We start from the raw sequence: 23,245 nt of genomic DNA, 5'->3' as shown, positions 1-23,245 counted from the left end.
AGAAAATGAGGCTGGAGCGCTGGCTGGGAGCCAGATCTCACAGACCATGGTAAGGCAAGGGCTCTGGAACTGATCAGCAAAGAAACTCAGTCTGCATTGTACAGAACTACACTTTTTTTTTTTTTTCTGTGATGGAGTCTCCCTCTGTCACCCAGGCTGGAGTGCAGTGGCAGGATCTCGGTTCACTGCAACCTCTGCCTCTCAGGTTCAAGAAATTCTCCCGCCTCAGCCTCTCAAGTAGCTGGGATTACAGATGTGCATCATCACGCCCAGCTAATTTTTGTATTTTTAGTAAAGACGGGGTTTCACCACGTTGGCCAGGCTGGTTTCAAACTCCTGACCTCAAGTGATCCACCTGCCTTGGCCTCGCAAAGTGCTGGGATTACAGGCATGAGCCACTGTGCCCAGCCTACAGACCTGTACTTATAAACCCCACCATAACCAGGAATGAGTCAGGGAAGAAACTAGAGGGACAAAATTTGGGTAGTTCCAGGCTTTGTGTATCAAAACTCCAGGATCACTTCTAGCACACATGGTGCCTTTGTGGGAATCACAAAAAGGCACCCCGTGGGTGCCAGTGAGTTGCCCAAAGCACTCCTCCCACCTTTGTTTGGGTGGTGGAATTACAAAAATGTGCCCTTCCTCCCACCTGAGGCAGTGGGTACCAGGACTCACAGCCTGACCAAGGGGAACACTGGATTATTTCAGTCCCCTCCTCAGCCCAGGAGCCTTTGTGCGTGCATTGTCTGCCCATCTGTACATCCCATACTTGAGAACTACGCCAATCCCCCGCTGGTAGCAATTAGGAAAGCAATCAAGCCATGACTTTGAGCAAAAGCCCACACCACACAAACACACTTCACTCTTTTGTTGTTGTTGTTTAAGACAGGGTCTTGCTCTGTCGCACAGGCTGGAGTGCAGTGGTGCAATCATAGGTAACCTCAAACTCCTGGGATCAAGCGATCCTCTCACCTCAGCCTCCTGAGTAGCTGGCACTAACAGGTGTATGCCACTGCATCCAGCTTTTTGTAGAGCCAGCATCCGGCTATGTTGCCCAGGCTGTTCTCGAACTGCTGGTTTCAAGTGATCCTCCCCCCTCAACCTCCCAAAGTGCTGGGATTACTGGCATGAGCCACCACGCCCAGCCACACCTTACTTTCGAAATTCCTCCTTGCTGGAGAACAAAACTTTGATACTAAAGCATAATCCTTTCTAGCTACCATTCCACTTCTCTCCTGGAAATAGAGGCTGGTGTTGGGCGCGACAGATCACCTACCGGATCAGGAGAACGTAGACTTCATGCCGCGGCATCTCGTACCTCTCCACGAGCCTGAACGTGGAGTAGATGCATGGCACGGCCAGATTAATACAGGACACAACGAAAGGCAGTAACAGCACCGCCCCAGGGTTACTGTGTGTCTTCAGGAACTGCAGGGGATGGGGGAGAGAACGGAGGGCTGACTTGTACACTGTACCCCTTTCTGCTTCACTCAAAAGTCTCTCATGATAGAAAACCCAAGATGTAGTTCTTCTGGGGTTAACTATTTATTTATTTTAATTTTTTTGAGCTGTAGTCTCACTCTGTTGCCCAGGCTGGGGTGCAGTGGCATGATCTCGGCTCACTGCAACCTCTGCCTCCCAGGTTCAAGTGATTCTCCTGTCTCAGCCTCCCAAGCAGCTGGGATTACAGGGGTGCACCATCATACCCAGCTAATTGTTGTATTTTTAGTAGAGACGGGGTTTCACCATGTTGGCCAGGCTGGTCTCAAACTCCTGATCTCAAGTGATCAGCCAGCCTCGACCTCCCAAAGTGCTGGGATTACAGGTGTGAGCCACTGTGCCCGGCCCCGTGCTGCACTTTCGTGTGAGGCTGGGAGAGGCACTGGGCCTCCAGGAGGAGGCAGCCCTCTGGCATTTGGCTGGGAGTGGAGCTGGGGCTGCACCTCTGCCAGGCATCCTTCCGTGCCCTTGGAGTTATCTGATCTGTCACATTCCCACATCCTCCTTGCATGGCCTCACCCTACCTCCATCTACCTCTGGATGGTTCAAAAGCACCACTTGCATTTTTGGTGGTATCTTTGGAGCCAGGGTAACCTGGGTTCCAATACGGCTCCCTCCCCACACATAAGCTGCAAGGTCTAGGGCCAGATCCTTAGCTTCTCTGAGCCCCTCTTCTCCGTCTGTACAATGGAGAAATGATCACATAACCCATAGAGATGTTCCAAGAATTAACTGAGATCAAACAAGGCGAGGCCTGGCCCCAGGGCTGTGAAACGACACAGCCGAGCTACCATTCATGTGAAATCGTAGTCACCGATGAATGACCACCACTGTGGCCAGGACTACAGATGCATGGCACCATGCCGGGCTAGTTTTAAAAATTTTTGTAGAGATGGAGTCTCCATGTTGCCCAGGCTGGTCTCGAACTCCTGGTTCAGGTGATCCTCCCGCCTCGGCCTCCCAGAGTGTTGGGATTACAGATGTAAGCCACTGTGCCTCACCCCTGCATTTTTAACAGTTCTCTGCTGGTGCTGATGCTGCTGGCCATAGATCCTGGGTTGAACCGTGGGCTGCACACCACCCTTCCCCTCCAGCATCTCATCCCTTCACCTGGTTCTCTCTGTCCTGGACCCTAGTATTGGTTACCTCTAAGTTGTACTCAGCCAGGTAATAAACGGCTGCACAGCAGGCTATGGCCACTCCTGTAGAGACAACCCAGGCCACCGTGTAGGCAGAGAAGCGGGTCAGCTGCTGATTGAACGTCAACTTGGAATTCTCCTGACGGAGCTCAGACAGGGTCTCCTAGAAACATAAGAAAGTCAAGTTTATGGCTGGGCATAGTGGCTCACGCCTGTAATCCCAGCACTTTGGGAGACCAAGGCGGGTGGATCACTTGAGGTCAGGAGTTTGAGACCAGCCTGGACAACATGCTGAAACCCCGCCTCTACTAATTATACAAAAATTAGCTGGGTGTGGTGGTGCATGCCTGTAATCCCAGCTACTCGGGAGGCTGAGGCAGGAGAATCACTTGAACCTGGGAGGTGGAGGTTGTAGTGAGCAGAGATCACACCACTGCACTCCAGCCTGGGCAACAGAGTGAGACTCTGTCTCAAACAATAAATAAATAAATAAACAAATAAATAAAAATAAATGAAAGTCAGGTTTATCCAGAGATCCCTCTCCATGGCTGGCAAAGATCCCCAGGGAATGCTTGCCACACCCAGAGACATAAATCCACCCCAATTCCACAGATGAGAGAGAGGGGGAACATTCATGATGAACATGGATTATGGGAGACCCATGGAGGACTCTGAAATGGGCCAAGAATCTCCAAACACTGCTTCCAACTTACAGAAACAGTTGGAATTAATAGATCGGGACCATGTTCTTGAGAAAAGCACACTGAGGTCACAAAATTCTTTCCTGAAGAATAAGGTTGAGTATCTACACTGAGAAAGAAGCTCACATCTGCAACCCTCTTGTCGAAGCCCCTTTGTTTGGCTGGGTTTGGTGGCTCACACCCGAATTCCCAGCATGTTGGGAGGCCGAGGTGGGAGGATCACTTGAGCCTAGGCATTCAAGACAAGCCTGGGCAACATAGTAAGACTCTCTCCCGACAAAAAATTTAAAAATTAATTGGGCATGGTGGTGTGCACCCATAGTCCCAGCTACTCAGGAGGCTGAGGTGTGAGGCTAACTGGAGCCCAGGAGGTCGACACTGCAGTGAGTTATGATTACACCACTGCACTCCAGCTTGGGTGACAGAGCAAGACCTTGTGTCGAAAATAATAATAATAAAAAATTAAAGCCCCTTTATTTATAAAATCAGGTTGCTCTTTTTTTTTGGAGATGGAGTTTCGCTCTTGTTGCCCAGGCTGGAGTGCAGTGGTGCAATCTTGGCTCACAGCAACCTCTGCCTCCTGGGTTCAAGCGATTCTCCAGCGTCAGCCTCCTGAGTAGCTGGGATTACAGGTGCCCGCCACCACACCCGGCTACTTTTTTGTCCTTTTTTTAGTAGAGATGGGGTTTCATCACGTTGGCCAAGCTGGTCTTGAACTCCTGACCTCGTGATATGCCTGCCTCTTCCTCCCAAAGTGCTGGGATTAGAGGCATGAGCCACCATGCCCAGCTGCGCTTTCTTTTTAATAAGTTTGTGTCTATAGACTAGGGTTTCTCAGCCTCTGCACTATTGACATGGTGGGCTGCATAATTCTCCATTGCAGGTGCTGTTCTATGCATTGTAGGATGTTTAGCAGCATCACTGGCCTCTACCCACTGGATACCAAGAACACCCTCTTCCCAATTGTAACAATTAAAAAGTCTCTAGAGGTTGTCAAATGTCCCCCTGAGGGGCAAGATTTCTCTGGGTTGAAAATCATTCCCCTGGCTGGCTCATGCCTGTAATCCCAGTACTTTGGGAGGCCAAGGCGGGTGGATCACTTGAGGCTAGGAGTTCGAGACCAGCCTGCCCAATATAGTGAAACCTCATTTCTACTTTAAAAAATTCAAAAATTAGCCAGGTGTGGTGGCAGGTGCCTGTAATCCCAGCTACTTGGGAGGCTGATGTAGAAGAATCACCTGAACCCTGGAGGCAGAGGTTGCAGTGAGCCAAGATCACACCACTGCACTCCAGCCTGGGTGGCAGAGTAAGATTCCGTTTAAAAAAAAAAAAAAAAAACAGCCAGGCGTGGTGGCTCACGCCTGTAATCCCAGCATTTTGGGAGGCCGAGGCGGGCGGATCACGAGGTCAGGAGATCGAGACCGTCTGGTTAACATGGTAAAACCCCCTCTCTATTAAAAATACAAAAACAAAATTAGCCGGGCGTGGTGGCGGGCTCCTGTAGTCCCAGCTACTCAGGAGGCTGAGGCAAGAGAATGGCATGAACCTGGGAGGTGGAGCTTGCAGTGAGCCGAGATCAAGCCACTGCACTCCAGCCTCGGCGACAGAGCAAGACTCCATCTCAAAAAAAAAAAAAAAAAGGAAGGAAGGAAGGAAGAAGGAAGGAAGGAAGGAAGGAAGGAAGGAAGGAAGGAAGGAAGGAAGGAAGGAAGGAAGGAAGGAAGGAAAGAAAGAAAGAAAGAAAGAAAGAAAGAAAGAAAGAAAGAAAGAAAGAAAGAAAGAACCATTGCCCAGGAGTAAATTTTTTTTTTTTTTTTTTTAATTTATAGAGACAAATTCTCGCTGTGTTGCCCAAGTTAGTCTGGAACTCCTGAGCTAAAGTGATCCTCTTGCTTTGGCCTCCCAAAGTGCTGGGATTACAGGCGTGAGCCACCTAGAGAAAAGCGCCTGGCCTAGAGAAAAGTTTAAACCTGGAACTGTGGGGTGAAGAAACAAGTACATTAGCCAGGTGCAGTGACTCACACCTGTAATCCCAGCACTTTGGGAAGCCAGGATAGGAGGATCACCTGAGCCCAGGAGTTCGGGACCTGGAGAACATAAGCAGACCTTGTCTTTACAAAAAATCAAAATTAAAAAATTAGCCAGGTGTGATGGCTCATGCCTGTAATCTCAGCTACTCGAGGGGCTGAGAGGATCACGTGAACCCAGGAGTTCGAGGCTTACAGTGAACCATGATTGAGCCATTGTACTCTAGTCTGGGCAAAGCACATTTAACAGTGATATAAATCGCTAAACTGGCCTCCAATAAGATTGTACTAATGACAAAGCCAACTGTCATGGGAAAATGCCCATTTCTCTACACTATACCCAGCTCTAGGCATTATGAATATTTTAATTTTTTGTGCCAGTCTCATGGGCAATAAAACAATAGTTCATTATTGCTTTAAGAAAAGTTACAGCCAGTCGCGGTGGCTCACGCCTGTAATCCCAGCGCTTTGGGAGGCCGAGGCGGGCGGATCACGAGGTCAGGAAATCAAGACCATCCTGGCTAAAAAGGCGAAACCCCATCTCTACTAAATATACAAAAATTAGCCCGGTGTGGTGGCGGGCGCCTATAGTCCCAGCTGCTCAGGAGGCTGAGGCAGGAGAATGGCATGAACCCTGGACGTGGAGCTTGCAGTGAGCTGAGATTGTGCCACTGCACTCCAGCCTGGGCGACAGAGTGAGACTCCGTCTCAAAAAAAAAAAAAAAAAAAAAAAGAAAAGTTACAGGTATACTGGAGGAGGGAGGGAGACCAGCTGACGGCAAATGAGTAAAGTGAGCTCGCCTTACCCTTATCTCAGTGCTAAGATTCTTCTGTTTTAGCTTCACAGCTTTTTCATGAGTGACAGTGAAGTCCCAGCAAAAGATCAGCTTGTTGATCCCTCCAGAGTAAATGTGGGGATTAATGAAGTTGTTCCGGAAATACTTGGCCATGCTGGAGAAGGCAGAAAGCAAAACACCTGAAGGTTATTATGGCCGTCATTGAGAGTGCGGGGCTTCAACAAAGGGCAGCCCTATTATTAATGGTGAAAGGCAACGTGAAGACTTAGCCCCAAGCTGTTGTCCTGGAGCAGTGTGGTCACAACACAGTGGTTAAAGAAGCACTGGCTTTGGGGCCGCACAGGCCAGGCTTGCAACCCTGGCTCTGCCAACTGAGGGATTTTTGTCTTGTGAATGGTTCTGATTCTAAGCCTCAGTTTCCATATCTGTAGAGAGGGAATAACATAAAACTCACCTCACAGAATATATATATATATATTTTTTTTTAGACAGGGTTTCACTCTTGTCTCCCAGGCTGGAGTGCAGTTGTGTGATCTCTACTCACTGCAACCTCCACCTCCAAGGTTCAAGCGATTCTCCTGCCTCAGTCTCCCAAGTAACTGGGATTACAGGTGCCCATCACCACGCCCGGCTAATTTTTGTATTTTTAGTAGAGGCAGGGTTTCACCATGTTGGCCAGGCTGGTCTTGAACTCCTGACCTCAAGTAATCCACCCAGTTCCCTGTTGCTGCTATAGCAAATGACCACCATTTAGCGGCTAAAAACAACACAAATTTGTTCTTTTACCCTTCTAGAGATCAGAAGTCAGAAAATGTTTTTTCTTGTTTTTGTGTTTTTTGTTTGTTTAGGGACGAGGTCTTGCTGTGTGGCCCAGGCTGGAGAGCAGTGGTGTAGTCATAGCTCACTGCAGCCTCCACTTCCTGCGCTCAAGCCATCCTCACACCACAGCCTCCAAAGTAGCTGGAACTACAGGCGCATGCCACCACACCCAGCTAATCAGAAAACGAGTCACACAGGGCTAAAATGAAGGTGTTGGTAGGGCTATGTTCCTTCTGGAAACTCTAGGGAAGAATCCATTTCCTTGTCTTTTCCAGCTTCTAGAGGGTATCCTGTTTCCTTGGCTTGTGGCCATCTCCTCCATCTTCCAAGCCAGCAGGGTAGCACCTTCCCATCTCCCTGCTACTCTCTGACCTCCTGCCTCCCTCTTATAAAGACCCTTGTGATTCCACTGGGCCCACCGGGATAATCCAGGATAATCTCCCCATTTAAAAATCCTCAATCACATGTGCAAAGTCCCTTTTGTTATGTGAAGTTACATATTCACCCGTTCTGGGGATTAGGACGTAGACTTCTCTGGGGGGTGGGGGGAGATTATTCTGTCTTCCAGAGAGTCCATGCAGTGCTTACAGCAGCACACACTTGATGAAGGCACTGTTATGGTCATGGGATGTCTCAGGCCCAGGAAGCCCTCAGCACACATACAAAACTGCTGCATAAGACGGATGGACGCTGCTGTTCTGAAATTTGCCACCACTCAGTAACAGCAACTTTAGAATCATTTCTGGCCTGGCGTGATGGCTCACACCTATAATCCCAGCACTTTGGGAGGCTCAGCAGGGGGGATTACCTGAGGTCAGGAGTTCAAGACCAGCCTGGCCAACATGGTGAAACCCTGTCTCTACTAAAAATAGAAAAATTAGCTGGGCATGGTGGCATGAGCCTGTAATCCCAGCTACTCAGGAGGCTGAGACAGGAGAATCACTTGAACCCAAGAGGCAGAGGTTGCAATGAGCCGAGATCACATCACTGCACTACAGCCTGGGTATAGAGCAAGGCTCTGTCTCAAAATAATAATACTAATAGTAATACTAGTACTAATACTAATAATAAAATCATTTCCTACTTTGACAGAACAAAACAAAATCTCACTTTAGTTTGAATTAGCATGCTGGCAGTCAGGTTGCTATGGGCTGGACTGTGTACTTCCCAAAATTCGTATGTCAAAGTCCTAACCCCACAGTACCTTAGAATGTGACTGTATTTGGAGGTAGGGTCTTTAAAGTGGTAATTACAGGCCAGGCATGGTGGCTCACGCCTGTAATCCCAGTACTTTGGGAGGCCGAGGCGGGTGGATCACTTGAGGTCAGGAGTTTGAGACCAGTGGCCAACATGGTGAAACCCCGTTTCTAATAAAATTACAAAAATTAGTCGGGCGCGGTGATGCATACCTGTAGTCCCAGTTACTAGGGAGGCTGAGGCAGGAGAATCCCTTGAAGCTAGGGGACAGAGGTTGCAGTGAGCTGAGATCACACCACTGCACTCCAGCCTGGGCAACAGAGTGAGACTCCATCTCAAAATTAATTAATTAAAGTGGTAATTACATTTAAAAAAAGGGGGTCATTAAATTGGGTCCTAATTCAGTAGAAATGGCATCTTTATAAAAAAGGGAGATTAAGACACAGAGGGATAACCATGTGAAGACACAGGCAGGAGGCAGTGGCCATCTACAAGCCAAGGAGAGAGGCCTCAGAGGAAACCAACCCTGCTGACACCTTGATCTTGGACTTCAGGCCTCCAGAACCGTGAGAAAATAAATTTCTGTTGTTTAAACCAACGGTCTGTTGTACTTTGCTAGGCAGCCCTAGCAAACTAATATAGAGATTGCATGCTGTTTTTCTTTCTTTCTCTCGCTTTTTTTTTTTTTTTTTGGAAACAGGATCTCCAGTTACTCAGGCTGGAGTGTAGTGGACTGATTTCAGCTCACTACAGCCTCGACCTAATGGGCTCAGGTGATTCTCCTACCTCAGCCTCCCGAATAGCTGGGACTACAGGCGTGAGCCACCAAGCCAGGCTAATTTTTTGTATTTTTAGTAGAGATGGGGTTTTGGCATGTTGCCCAGGCCAGTCTCGAACTCCTGGACTCAAGTGATCAGCCTGCATCAGACTCCCAGAGTGCTAAGACTACAGGCGTGAGCACCACGCCCAGCCTTTCATATGTGTATTTGCCATTTGAACCTCCTCTCTGATAGTTATCTATCATGTTCTTCTCTTCAGATCATTGCTGGGGTAACTGCACCCTTATTATCAGGCTGACCAATTTCTTTAAAAGCACAGAAAAACCTCTCTTCCTCTGTCCAAGCTCCTATTTTATATTGCAGGACAAGGAATAATTGGACAGCAATAGAAAGTCAAAACTGCAGGCTGAGCGTGGTGGCTCACGCCTGTAATCCCAGCACTATGGGAGGCCGAGGTGGGTGGACCACCTGAGGTCAGAAGTCTGAGACCAGCCTGGCCAACGTGGTCAAACCCCGTCTCTATTAAAAATACAAAAATTAGTGGGACGTGGTGGCAGGCGCCTGTAATCCCAGCTACTCGGGAGCCTGAGGAAGGAGAATCACTTGAACCTAGGAGGCGGAGGTTGCAGTGAGCCCAGATTGCACCACTGTACTCCAGTATGGGTGACAGAGTGAGACTCCATCTAAGAAAGAAAGAAAGGAAGGAAAGAAGAGAAAGAAAAGAAAGAACTGCAGAGAAACTGTTACCTGGGTAATTTTTTAATTTCTTGGATTTTTGCCGAAATCTAACATGACCCTCAGAATCAGGAAATGCAGATGCTTCCATACCTGAACAGCAAACTGAAGAAGCAGGTGGTCAAGCATGCTCCGATCGTGAAGATGTAGGCCAGCTGCATGTTGTAGGATGCCCCGCTGCTCCCGTGCTGGATGGTGGAATTGGTGTAAAAGCCATAGTACATCACTGTGTCCCTAAAATAACCCTGAAAGGTACAATAAACCCTAGGTCAGGTGGATCTCCTGAAAAAAAGGTAAACAACTATGGTCATGAGAGTTGACCTCTCCTGAATACAAGAAGCTTGGGCCAGTCAGTTTAGACATTTTGTTTTCCAGGAAAGGGGCACTCAGAATTTGGACACTGTGTCACTGGGCTCTCAGACTTGAAAAGAAATCCAACTTAATTTTACAATGGAGACACTGAGCTGTTACCACCTGGCCCAGTGACCAAGTGAAACATCAGCAAGAACACGACAGCCAGGCCCATCGTGTCACCAGTATTATGTGCCTCTGTCACCAGTATTATGGCTAAACATGCTTAATAGGAAACAAATCAAGCCTTTAGGCCTACATTTCAGTGCACAGGAAATAAGAAGCCAGAGAAACACATTCTAGAAACCACTAGGAAATCATCAGACAATTCCAGAAGGTAGGACGTTGGAATCTACATAGCAGTAGGCCTAATTTCTGCAATAAGCCAATGTCAAGAAAAAAGGGGCTGGGCTGGGGAGATTTTTTATTTATTTATTTATTTTTTTGAGATGGAGTCTCACTCTGTCACTCAGGCTGGAGTGCAATGGCAAGATCTCAGCTCACTGCAACCTCCTGGGTTCAAGCAATTCTCCCTGCCTCAGCTTGCCTACTAGTGGGGAATACAGGCTTCCGCCAACACATCTGGCTAATTTTTGTATTTTAAGTAGAGATGGGGTTTTGCCATGTTGGCCAGGCTAGTCTCCAACTTCCGACCTCAAGTGATCCACCCACCTTGGCCTCTCAAAGTGCTGGGATTACAGGAGTGAGCCACTGTACCTGGCTGATTATTTTAGATTAATAGAGATTTAAGGGTGGGGGGGGGGGGGACACAGAATGTATAATCTGATTGTTGACTGAATCCTAGTCTGAATAAACAAGTTATGAAAGATATTTTGGGGTCCAGGGAGGAAGGAAGAAAGGAAGGAAGGAAGGGAAAGAGAAAGAAAGAAAGAAAGAAAGAAAGAAGGAAAGAAAGAAAGAAAGAAAGAAAGAAAGAAAGAAAGAAAGAAAGAAGAAAGAAAGAAAAGAAAGGAAAGAAAGAAAGAGAAAAGAAAGAAAAGGAAAGGAAAAGAAAGGCTTGTAGTACAATCCTATCCTCTTTTTATTTTTAAAAGCATAATAATCTATGTGTCTGTCATCTATTTGTTTTTTTTTTTTTATCAAGTATGTATCTATCAACGTTTGTACAGGAAGAAAAAAACAGCCTACAAAGATATATCTCAAAATGGGGAGTTGGACAAAGAAAAAAATATAAAATGAACTTTCTCTTAGTTTTCTTCTATAGTAGGAATTTTTCAAAAGGAACATTGTACTTTGTAGAAATAAAAATAAAAAAGAAAGAAAACATAGATCTATAAACATCAACACAAGAAAATGCCCACCACATATTGCTAAGTAAAAAAAAAAAAGCAAGTTGTAGATAATATACAATGAATAATTCATCTTTTGTAAGAAAAGAATGCCTCTCTACATGCACAGAAGTGTCCATATGTTTGCCAAAAAAGTGTGTGGATAACAACAAACTGCTCAAGATGGTTGCCTCTGGAGACAGAAATTCCACTATGATGTGTGTATGTTACTTTGCAGGAAAACACTTTATTGATTCATTGATTGATGATTGAGACAAGGCCTCGCTCTGCCGCCCAGGCTGGAGTGCAGTGGGGGAATCTTGCTTCACTGCAATCTCCGCTTCCTGGGCTCAAGCAATCCTCTCACCTTAGCCTCCCGAGTAGCCAGAATTACAGGTGTGCGCCACCATGCCCTGCTAATTTTTGTATTTTTGTAGAGACGGGGTTTTGCCATGTTGCCCAGGCTGGTCTCCAACTCCTGAGCTCAAGTGATTCACCTGCTTTGGCCTCCCAAATTGCTGGGATTACAGGCATGAGTCACCACACTCAGCCAGAAAACATTTCAAACATCCACTTTCCCCATCAGTTGACCCCCAGGCAAAATGAGAGGTGTGAGTGGGTGACCAGCAAGGCATGTCCCTGGGTTTCCGAGGTGATTGGTGCCCTTAGGGTAGGGGAAGTGAAGGACTTACCGCCCCAGTGAAAAACTCCAGCCCAGTGAACTGGAGGGTGTTCTTTTCGGCCACGGTAAACTGAGGGATTATGATGAAGCTGAAGTTCAGGACGAATGAGAAAATACTGAACTTCAAAAGCCATCTCAGAAAGTTGAAATAGGAGAGGACGCTGGTTCCAAACTTGCCTCCAATGATCTTCAGCGTCTTCTGCCACAGGCTGATGGAATTCAGAATTTCCGACAGGCTGTTCTTGGATCTCCGATAAGCCTGGAATCAGGATTCAAAGCAGGTGCGGCTTGCTGTTGACTCAACAAATATCAACTGAGCAGGTGCCATAATAACAGAAACAGCCACCACGTCTGGAGTATTGTTAAGTGCAGGCACCATGCTAGGCATGTTTACGAATGTTATGTCAACTCTAAGGTGGGGCTATTATGACCTTCCCAGGTTTGCTGTTGAAGATGCCACTCCCAATGGCCAAGTTGTCCAATGAACTCAGCAACCTCTTAGTTCTTCCCCATGCCCACCTCGTTTTCCCACACCTGTACTAACCGTTGGCTCTGGGCAATGAAATCACTCTGATTTTTGGTTGTCTTCCCGTTGAGTCCCCTTTCATCCTCACTCTCCTCCCTCCCTGTTTTCACCCTCTTGCTGTGCCTGTTTTACTGACTTACCCGGGAAATGGAGTTCAGACACTGAATACAGCAATTGAGCTGAAGGATACGACGGGTCTGTTTGCTTTTTTCTTTGTCAACTATTTTCCTGTAGGGAACAGCAAGAGAAAATGACAGATACAAATGTTGTAACTCATTCATTCAAAAAATAGTTACATGGTGGCTCATGCCTGTAATCCCAACACTTCGGAAGCTGAGGCAAGAGGATCACTGAGGCCAGGAGTTCAAGACCAGCCTGAGCAAAATAGTGGGACCTTGTCTCTATTAAGAAAAAAATTAACAAAAAATAGCTGGGTGTGGTGGTAGTGCCTGCCTGTATAGTCCCAGGTACTCCAGAGGCTGTGGTGAGAGGATTACTTGGGCCCAAAAGTTTGAGACTGCAGTGAGCTATGATCACAACGTTGTAGTCCAGCCTGGGCAACTGAACGAGACCTCATTTCTTTCTCTCTTTCTTTTTTTTTTTTTTTGAGATGGAGTCTCACTCTGTCACCTAGGCTGGAATGCAGTGGCCTGATCGCGGCTCACTGCAGCCTCTGCCCCCCAGGTTCAAGCGATTCTCTGCTTCAGCCTCCCAAGTAGTTGGGATTACAGGTGTGTATCACCACGCCCCACTAACTTTTGTATTTTTAGTAGAGACGGGATTTCACCATGTTTGCCAGGCTGGTCTCGAACTCCTGGCCTCAAGTGATCCACCCGCCTTGGCCTCCCAAAGTGCTGGGATTACAGGCATGAGCTACTGCGCCCAGCCAAGACCTCATTTCTTAAAAAAAAAAAAAAAGAAAGAAATAGTTATTGAACTCCTATGATGTGTTGGACATCATCCCAGGTGTTAAGACGACAATTTCCCTGGTTTATAGAGCTGACATCCTAGTTGTAAGCGAAAGACAGTAAGCAATAAATATAATAATAAAGTAGGTAAACTATGTAGTATATTAGAAGGTGATTTGTACTATAGGAAAAGAAGAAAAAAGAGAGTGGGATAAAGAGATGGGAAGTAATGGGGCGGGGACAGTATTACAATTTGAAATAGGGTAAAATCTGAGCATCACCCTATTTGAAGGAGAAGAGGGATTCATATAAAAATGTCCTGTGCATAGGGAACAGCCAGCACAAAGCCCCAAGGTAGGCAGCACAGCAAAGGGGGCCAGGGTGGCTGGAATGGAATCAACAAAGGGAAGGGAGGAGGATATGAATAACATGCATGGAGCAAGTATCCCTATATGTCAGTGGTTCTGATATGGCTTGGCTCTGTGTCCCCACCCAAATCTCACCTTGAATTGTAATAATCCTCATGTGTTATGGGAGGGACCAGGTGGGAGGTAATTCAACCATGGGGGCGAGTTTTTCCCATGCTGTTCTCATGATAGTGAATAAGTCTCATGAGATCTGATGCTTTTTTTGTGTGTGTGTGTGTGTTTTTTTTTTTTTCTTTTTGAGATGGAGTCTCATTCTGTTACCCGTGCTGGAGTGCAGTGGTACAATTTCAGCTCACTGCAACCTCTGCCTCCCAGGTTCAAGCGATTCTCCTGCCTCAGCCTCCCGAGTAGCTGGGATTACAGGCACCTGCCACCATGCCCAGCTAATTTTTGTATTTTTAGTAGAGATAGGGTTTCACCATGTTGGCCAGGCTGGTCTTGAACTCCTGACCTCAGGTGATCTGCCTGCCTTGGCCTCCCAAAGTGCTGGGATTACAGGCATGAGCCACTGCACCCAGCCAATCTGATGGTTTTACAAAGGGCAGTTCCCCTGCACATGCCGTCTTGCCTACCATGAACTCACCACATCTGCTTTGTTCTGGTTCTTTGCTGGCTTTCTTTGGTCCACCTCGAAGGCCCATCCCAATGTCATGGTCAATTGTCTTTCAAGGCCCAGCTCAAATGCCCCCTCTGCCCGTTTTTCCCCAGCAAAGTTAAGGAGGGCAGACCTCTCTGGTCCTCCCATTGCAATCTCTTTCTATTTTAACTTGGCCTGATTTGCTTTCTGCCATTTGTAATTTACTTGTTGACAAATCTATTCCACCTTGCCAGGATTTGAAATTTATTTTTGAAACCTCAGAAAAATCCTACATCCATGAATCACTTACTAGTAATTGTTGTTGCATCCACTCTACTACTTTCTGCCAACTATCTCAAATTGAAAAAAAGAAAAAAAAAAGATTAAGTAACAATTAGTGTAAACTCTGAAGCCTAAAACAGCACTTACCCTCGGGTTTTGAATTCCTGAGCTTATAAAACTCCTAAGGTCTTTATTTTTTTTTTCTTTTTTCTTTTAGTTTATTTTTTTTCCGATACAGAGTCTTGCTCTGTTACCCAGGCTGGAGTGCAGTGGTGTGATCTTGGCTCACTGAAACCTCTGCCTCCCAGGTTCAAGTGATTCTCCTGTCTCAGCCTCCCCAGTAGGTGGGATTACAGGCGCATGCCACCATACTCGGCTAAGTTTTGTATTTTTAGTAGAGACAGGGTTTCAACATGTTGGCCAGGCTGGTCTTGAACTCTTGACCTCGTGATCTGCCTGCCTAAGCCTCCCAAAGTGCTGGGATTACAGGCGTGAGCCACCACGCTTGGCTGGTCTTTATTTTTTAAGTAAAGTTTTTATTTAGCGTAGTTTGAGATTTACAATAAACTTGCAAAGACAGTAAAGAAAACTTCCATATACCACTCACTAGTTTTCCCATTAATATTTTACATTTCCATGGTAGGTTTTTCAAAACTAAGATACCAATACTGGTACGTTACTATTACCTAAACTCCAGACTATTCAGATTTTACCAGTTTTTCCACCGATGTCCATTTTCTATTCCAGGATCTCGTCCAGGATACCACATTGCATTTACCTGTCACGTCTCTCCTTTTTAATTTTCATTTTTTGTAAAGATGGAGTCTCACTATGATGCCCATGCTGGTCTTGAACTCCTGAGCTCAACTAATCCCACCACCTTGGCCTCCCAAAATGCTGGGATTACAGGCATGAGCCTCCACACCCAGCCTGTCATATCTCTTTAGAACTTTCTACTCTATGTATGATAGTTTCTCAGACTTTCCTTGTTTTTGATGACTTCGACAGTTTCAAGGGGTACTGGTCAAGTATTTTGTAGAATATCCTTCAGTTGGGATTTGCCTAATGTTTTTCGCTGTTTAGACTGGGGTTGTGGGTTTTAGGAGAGAGTAGCACAGAGGAGACGTGTTTCCCCCATCACATGACTTATCTTTGGGGATGTTAACCTTGAGTCTTGGCCAAGGCAGTATTAGGCAGACTCTCCACTGGAAAGTTATGCTCCTCTCTTCCTTCCACGCCCTAATCTTTGGAAGCAGCTCACCAAGCAGAGCCCACACTCTAGCCTAGGAGCGGGAATTAAGCTGTAGCCCCTGGAGAAAGGAGTACCTACAGAGGGCATTTGAAATTTTTCTGTCAGGAAGATTTGTCTCTTCTATTGTGCTTATTTATCTTTTTGAGATGGGTCAAAAGTAGAAGATTGAGGTTCGCACGAAATCTGGGAAAGAAGAAAAGCCTTTGGTCCATACCTAAGGTTCCTTTTCTCTTCCATGGTCTTTGGCTGGTTCCTGATGGCTTTAATTCTGTCTCTGGATGTCATGGGTATAAGAGATGCAATTAACTTCTGTCCTATGAAAGAAATTAATGGAGTTTAATTTCTTTTTTCTTTAACAGAATCGTAACACTAAAATGTGGTGCTGAAGTCAGAGCATGTAACACAAGGAAAGAAGTATATGGACTTGGGGATCTCAAAGATCACAAAGGAAAACAACAAAAAAACACATATATGTGTTAAAGCTCAAAGCGAGAGCAAATGAATAATGGCTGCACTCTATTCCAATTCAGTGTTTTTCTCTTTCCTGTAACAAAAAACATTTAGCAAAGTCAAAAAGATCCTGCATGTTTGGTCACCCTGCCTCTTCTCTCTCACTTTTTTTTTTTTTTTTTGAGACAGGGTCTTGCTGTGTCACCCAGGCTAGAGTGCAGTGGCACAGTTACAGCCCACTGCAACATTGAACTCCTGATCTTAAGCGATCCTCCCACCTCAGCCTGCCAAAGTGTTGTGATTACCAAAATGCACCACCATGTCTGGCTAATTTTTAAATTTTTTTTGTAAAGCCGAGGTCTCACTACATTGCCCAGGCTGGTCTTGAACTCCTGGGCTCAAGCAATCCTCCCACCTCAGCCTCCAGAGTAGCTGGGACTACAGGCACACACCACGACAACCAGCTAAATTTTTTAAATTATTATTTATAGAGATGGGATCTTGCTATGTTGCCCAAGCTGGTCTCAAACTTCTGACCTCAAGAGATTTCCCACCTTAGCTTCCCAAACTGGGATTACAGGTGTGAGCCACCATGCCTGGCTCTCTTGCTTTAATATCCCACATCACTTCCTTTTGCCTCTGACCCCAGGTTCAAGAGACTTCTCACATTCCTTGACTATTGCTGAATGCTCTTCCACCTCCCTAGAAGTACGCCCTCCTTTTTTCCTGCTAACTCATATTCACATTTGCAGTCAATGTGGCAGATGCTATTGGTTGTCTACCCCAAATTCATTTCCTCCTTGTTAATGGAATCCCAATTGTGTTTAGGAATCTACCTGCCTCCCTCACATGGCCCTGAGCTTCCTGGAGATGGAGCCTATCTCCAGGCCCAAAAAGCAAGTCTTAGTCTCAGTGAACCAATCCTCACGGTCCTGTCCCCTTGACTGGTTTAAGCACAGGCAGGTGACACAGCATTAGCCAATGTCCTCTGAGAGGTGGTATGCTGAGAAATTTCTTGGAAAAGGTTTCTTCCTTCTCAAAAAAAAAAAAAAAAAAGGCAAAAAACAAGAAAAAGACAGATGTCTCTTCCTCTGATTATTGTTGTGTCTGCATGTGATGTGAGAAGTGCTGTTGCTATCCTGTAGCAAAGAAGCCAGCAGGCGGAGCAGCGATACTGTGCTGAGGGTGGCTGAGGGACAGAGGGAGCAAGCTGGCTCCTTGGTCACAGCACAGGGTTAGAACGGCCCGCCGGGAATACCATGTTCATTGTAATGACATAGTTGAGGTGTAAGGGGAATTCCCAAAAGAGGACCACCAAATCTCTCTGCTGAAGATGAGGAATTTGTGCCTCTCCTGGGCAGGAAGGGTGAGTAGATTGAGAGGAAGAAAGATGGAAGAGGAAAATATACAGAGATCCAGGGAGCCAGCAGTGTGAGAGGTGATGCCCCAATCTTCTTCAGTAAACGGGCTAAACCTACCAAATGCTTTGTGTGAGTAAAGGGATATTTTTCTTCTCCCTGAAATCATTGAGAGCTGCTAGACTTTATGCCTGGAATACTGTGGGGGTGAAACAGAAACAGCATCTCTTGGCCGGGCACGGTGGCTCACTCCTGTAATCCCAGCACTTTGGGAGGCCGAGCCAGGCGGATCACCTGAGGTTGGGAGTTCAAGACCAGCCTGGCCAATATGGTGAAACCCTGTCTCTACTAAAAATACAAAAAAATTAGCCAGGCATGGTGGCAGGTGCCTGTAATCCCAGCTACTTAGGAGGCTGAGGAAGGAGAATTGCTTGAACCCAGGAGGCAGAAGCTGCAGTGAGCTAAAATCACGCCATTGCACTTCAGCCTGGGCAACAAGAGTGAAACTCTGTCTCAAATAAATACATTAAATTAAATTAAATTAAAAGAAACAGCATCTCCGTTGGCCTCAAGAGCAGAGAGGCTGGAAGGTCTCAGCTAAGATCTGGTTTCCTGATGATCTTGCCAACAAGAGGCATCCAATCTGTTGCCTAACCAGGGTGAGGAGGAATTAGCCCAAAGTGAGACAGTGTGGCGGTTAAGGATGCAGGCTTGAGGCTGGATGTGGTGGCTTACACCCGTAATCCATCCCAGCACTTTGGGAAGCCAAGGTGGGCAGATCACCCGAGGCCAGGAGTTCGAGACAAGGTTGGCCAACATGGTAAAACCCCATCCCTACTAAAAATACAAAAATTAGTCAGGTGTGGTGACATGCACGTGTAATCCCAGCTACTCAACAGGCTGAGGCATGAGAATCACCTAAACCTGGAAAGCAGAGGTTGCAGTGAGCCAAGATCGTGCCTCTACACTCCAGCTTGGGCGACAGCAAGACTTTGTCTCAAAAAAATAAATAAATAAATAAAAGGCCGGGAGTGGTGGCTCACACCTGTAATCCCAGCACTCTGGGAGGCCGAGGGGGGTGGATCACGAGGTCACGAGATCAAGACCATCCTGGCTAACACAGTGAAACCCCGTCTCTACTAAAAATACAAAAAATTAGCTGGGCGCGGTGGCAGGCGCCTGTAGTCCCAGCTACTCAGGAGGCTGAGGCAGGAGAATGACGTGAACCCCGGGGGTCGGAGCCTGCAGTGAGCTGAGATCACGCCACTGCACTCCAGCCTGGGTGACAGCGAGACTCTGTCTCAAAAAAAAAAAAAAAAAAAAGAATGTAGTCTTGGGAATCAGATAGACCTGTATTTGGGCCCAGATCTTCTAGGTCACTAAATTTATCTGAGCTTCAGTTTCCTCATCAAGCAAATGGAAATGCCACCTCCAAGGTGTGGAGTGCAGGGAGTACCTAAAACTCAATTCGATGGATAACAAAAAAAGCAGGTGCTCTGCAGAGCACAAGGCATACGAAATAAGCTTGATAAAAATAAGCTCTTGTTAGGGATGTCTTAAATTGATCCCTTCCTTTGTCCTTGGCTTCCTTAGTTCAGCCACAAAACCTTCCGCCCTTCCATATTACTCAATGTCCTTCTTTTAGAGACAGGATCTTAATCTGTCACCCAGGCTGGGTTGCAGTGGTGCCATCAGAGCTTGCTGCAGCCTCCAACTCCTGGGCTCAAGCCATCCTTCCACCTTAGCCTCCTGAGTAGCTGGGACCACAGGTGTGCACCATCATGCCTGGTTATTATTTTTAAAATTTTTTTTGTAGCAATGAGGGCTCCCTTTGTTGCCCAGGCTAGTCTCGAACACCTGGGCTCAAGTGATCCTCTTACCTTGGCCTCCCAAAGCAGTAGGATTATAGGTGTGAGCCACCATGCCTGGCCCAACTTGATATCTAAAAAGTAAAATATGCTGTGGACAACGAGAAAGCCTTCTTTCCTACTCCCCTACTCCTCTTCCCCAGCATTTCACTACCTTGAACAGCTTCATGTGAAGAACCAGGAGTGTCTATGCCCATGCATTCCAGGCTGTGAAGGGTCTGAGACATCGATTCATTCAAAGATGTTGAAAACTGCAGCACCTGGTTGCCCTTTTGGTCATTCCTTTTGCTGACCATCTGAGAGTCTATCACATCGATGTCAGATATTGACGAAACCATGTTGATGCTTGAGTCTAGCAGCACCTTTTCCTGAAAAATCTGACTTGAGGATGGGTGGCTTTGGACCCCAGAGGAAACATTCTCAACCTCTATGATGATTTCATTCACGTGGTCATGGGATAGCATCTCCTGCCTCCTGCAAGCCTCCTTCTCTACTGGGGTGGGCTTCCCAAGACTTCATACAGCAGTCACGCCCACATTGATTGGGACTCGCAGGGAAAAAGTGATGAAGATCACAAAGGGATATACCATTCACATTATTTTTAAAATGCCAGGATGAGCTCATCAAAGCCAGCCCTACACAAATCACAACATAACTCCCTGCATCTAACCCCAGAGGAGTTTTCTCAGGAGAAGGAGTGTTTTCCTGCAGAGAATTCTGTCTTGGTAGCTAGGCAAGAAATCAAAAACAGAATCTTTCATTTAAGACAATGGGATTCTAGAAACAGAAGGAAGATATTTTTCTAAATGACTCATAGTCAAAGGGCAAGATTTTTTTTTATAATTTAGTGCCTCTGGCCTAGAACTTATATATATATATGTTCTAAATATACACATATATATGTTCTAAATATATATATATATGTATATATATATATATATATTTTTTGAGATGGAGTCTCGCTATGTCACCCAGGCTGGAGTGCAGTGGTGCAATCTCAGCTCACTGCAACCTCCACCTCCCAGGTTCACACCATTCTCCTGCCTCAGCCTCCCAAGTAGCTGGGATTACAGGCGCCCGCCACCATGCCCAGCTAATTTTTTGTATTTTTAGTAGAGACGGGGTTTCACCGCATTAGCCAGGATGGTCCCGATCTCCTGACCTCGTGATCTGCCTGCCTTGGCCTCCCAAAGTGCTGGGATTACAGCCGTGAGCCACAGCACCCAGCTGAACTTATATTTTATATCTGTAATTTTATATGCCTGTAGAAATCCACATGGGTTTACAGTGATACAATTATTATCTCCTGATGCCTTAGGTAGTGAACTCTGCTATTTGTCTGGCTCTCAGTCTCTAGTCTCCTTCTTTCTCATACCAGCAAAAGCTCCGTTTCCTGTGCAGACATAGTGCTCAACGTCTCCCAGTGTTCTTTGCAGCTAAGGGTGGGCCTGTGACCCAGTTTTAGCCAATGAGACTTGTGGCTTCCAAGAATGCTCTTTCAAAGGGGACAGTTTGCCTGGGTTCACAATTTACCCTTCACCAATCTTCCTCCAGACATTTTGAAAACAAGAGAATGAATGTTCACCTGCTAAGGATGGTAGAGAAAAATGCTGCAGAAGGGGCTTCAGTCCTTGACGGCATCATGGGTGGAGCTGCTGTACAAACTTGGCACTTCCTCCCTCCATGCTTCTTGTTTTTTTACTTTTTAAAAATTTTTATTTATTTATTTATTTATTTAGAGATGGAGTCTCGCTCTGTTGCCCAGGCTGGAGTGCAGTGGCATGATCTTGGCTCACTGCAGCCTTTGCCTCCTGGGTTCAGGCAATTCTCCCGCCTCAGCCTCCTGAGTAGCTGGGGTTATAAGTGCCTGCCATCACGCCTGGCAAATTTTTGTATTTTTTGTAGAGATGGGGTTTCACCATGTTGGCCAGGCTGGTCTTGAACTCCTGACCTCAAGTGATTAGCCTGCCTCAGCCTCCCAAAGTGCTGAGATTACAGGCATGAGCCACCGCATGTAAAAAAAAAAAGTACAAATTTTTAAACTTTTTTTTTAGAGATGAGGTCTTGCTCTGTCGCCCAGGCTGGAGTGCAGTGGTGAGATCATAACTCACTGCAGCCTTGACCTCCTGGGCTCAAGTAATCCTCCTGCTTCAGCCTCCTGAGTAGCTGGGACCACAGGGGCACCACCATGCCCAGCTATTTTTTTTTTTTTAAGACACAGGGTCTCACTTTGTTGTCCAGGCTGGTCTTGAACCCCTGGTTTCAAGCAATTCTCCCACCTTGGCATCCCAAAGTGCTGGGATTACAGGTGTGAACCATTACACCTAGCCCACACTTCTCAGTACATGAGAAAAACTTATTGCTAAGCCACGTTTCTGTTTCAGTGTCAGGCACATAAACACAATTCCTATCCAATAGATCTAATTTCAAATCACCTAGGCCTAGTTGTTTATTTAATAGTTGGAGAAATTGAGGTGCAGAGAGCTGAACAGACACCGCTCCTCCTCATCACTTTCATTAAATGTCAAAATTGAACTACAACCCATGTACTCCTTCTCCCAACAGTAATAACAGTAATGATACCTGCCATTACTGCAGGCCAAGTACTTTAAATAGAGCACAACATTTATGCTATGAAGTAGGTATTAAAATCAACACCATTTTATAGCTAAGAAAACTGATGCTCCATGAAATAATTTGTCTGTCACAAAACCAGCAAGCAGTAGCGCTGGGGTCAAATCCAGATTGGTCTGAACCCAAAGCAGAACTCTTAGTCATTTCACTCTGGCCCCTTCCTGTAATAAGAGGCTGGTATATTCATTCATTCTTGCCAGGTGCAGCGGTTTATGCCTCTAATCACAGCACTTTGGGAGGCTGAGGTGGGTGGATCACTTGAGGCCAGGAGTTCAAGACCAGCCTGGCCAACATGGTGAAACTCTGTCTACTGAAAATACAAAAATTAGCTGGGTGTGGTGGCAGGTGCCTGTAATCCCACTGCTCAGGAGGCTGAGGCTGGAGAATCACTTGAACTCAGAAGGTGGAGGTTGCAGTGAGCCGAGGTCATTCCACTCCACTCCAGCCTGGGGGACAAAGTGAAACCCCGCCTCAAAAACAACAACAGAAAAGATGCTGGTGTATCATTCATTCATTCTTGCCAACTGAGGTGGTGGCTCACACCTGTATTCCCAGCTACTTGGGAGGCTGAGGCGGGAGGATTGCTTGAGCCCAGAAGTTTGAGAACAGTCTGGGCAACATAGTGAGATTCCATCTAAAAAAATTCATTCATAAATGAATGAACATTTAAGCACGCACACTATGTGGCAGGCACTTCCTAGAGACACGGCATAATTAATTCATCAGAACTACACTTTATCAGGCTATCTTTTGTTTTTCTTCCTTTTTTTTTTTTTTTTTTTTTTAGGCAAGGTCTCACTCTGTCCCCCAGGCTGGAATGCAGTAGGGTGATCTTGGCTCACTGCAGTGTCTGCCTCCTGGGCCCAAGGGATCTTCTCACCTCAGCCTCCAGAGTAGTTGGCACTGCAGGTGCATGCCACCAGGCCTGGCTAATTTTTGTTTTCTT

The 23,245-nt window shown here is 46.3% G+C and overlaps 1 protein-coding gene across 3 annotated transcripts in view; it reads right to left on the bottom strand.

Moving 5' to 3' along the window:
• TMC5 (transmembrane channel like 5) overlaps nucleotides 1–23,245 on the bottom strand; it is a 95,636-nt gene that overhangs the window by 28,153 nt on the left and 44,238 nt on the right. The window contains exons 1-8 of one of the 3 annotated variants that reach the window (XM_055253265.2): nucleotides 19,820–20,375; nucleotides 16,204–16,303; nucleotides 12,683–12,770; nucleotides 12,027–12,275; nucleotides 9,788–9,939; nucleotides 6,174–6,318; nucleotides 2,647–2,802; nucleotides 1,277–1,428 (exon numbers count right to left, since the gene is read on the bottom strand). In XM_055253265.2, the coding sequence (XP_055109240.1) occupies nucleotides 1,277–1,428; nucleotides 2,647–2,802; nucleotides 6,174–6,318; nucleotides 9,788–9,939; nucleotides 12,027–12,275; nucleotides 12,683–12,770; nucleotides 16,204–16,303; nucleotides 19,820–20,129 (1,352 nt within the window). In that variant the 5' untranslated portion in view covers nucleotides 20,130–20,375. Of the gene's footprint in view, nucleotides 1–1,276; nucleotides 1,429–2,646; nucleotides 2,803–6,173; nucleotides 6,319–9,787; nucleotides 9,940–12,026; nucleotides 12,276–12,682; nucleotides 12,771–16,203; nucleotides 16,304–19,819; nucleotides 20,376–23,245 lie in introns of those variants that run through there. The other 2 variants (XM_055253261.2, XM_055253264.2) reach the window with 2 other exon arrangements.

The sequence above is a fragment of the Symphalangus syndactylus genome, chromosome 18, assembly GCF_028878055.3.
Source record: "Symphalangus syndactylus isolate Jambi chromosome 18, NHGRI_mSymSyn1-v2.1_pri, whole genome shotgun sequence".
NCBI classification, from domain to species: domain Eukaryota; kingdom Metazoa; phylum Chordata; class Mammalia; order Primates; family Hylobatidae; genus Symphalangus; species Symphalangus syndactylus.
This window is presented reverse-complemented; position numbering and strand designations above follow the sequence as displayed.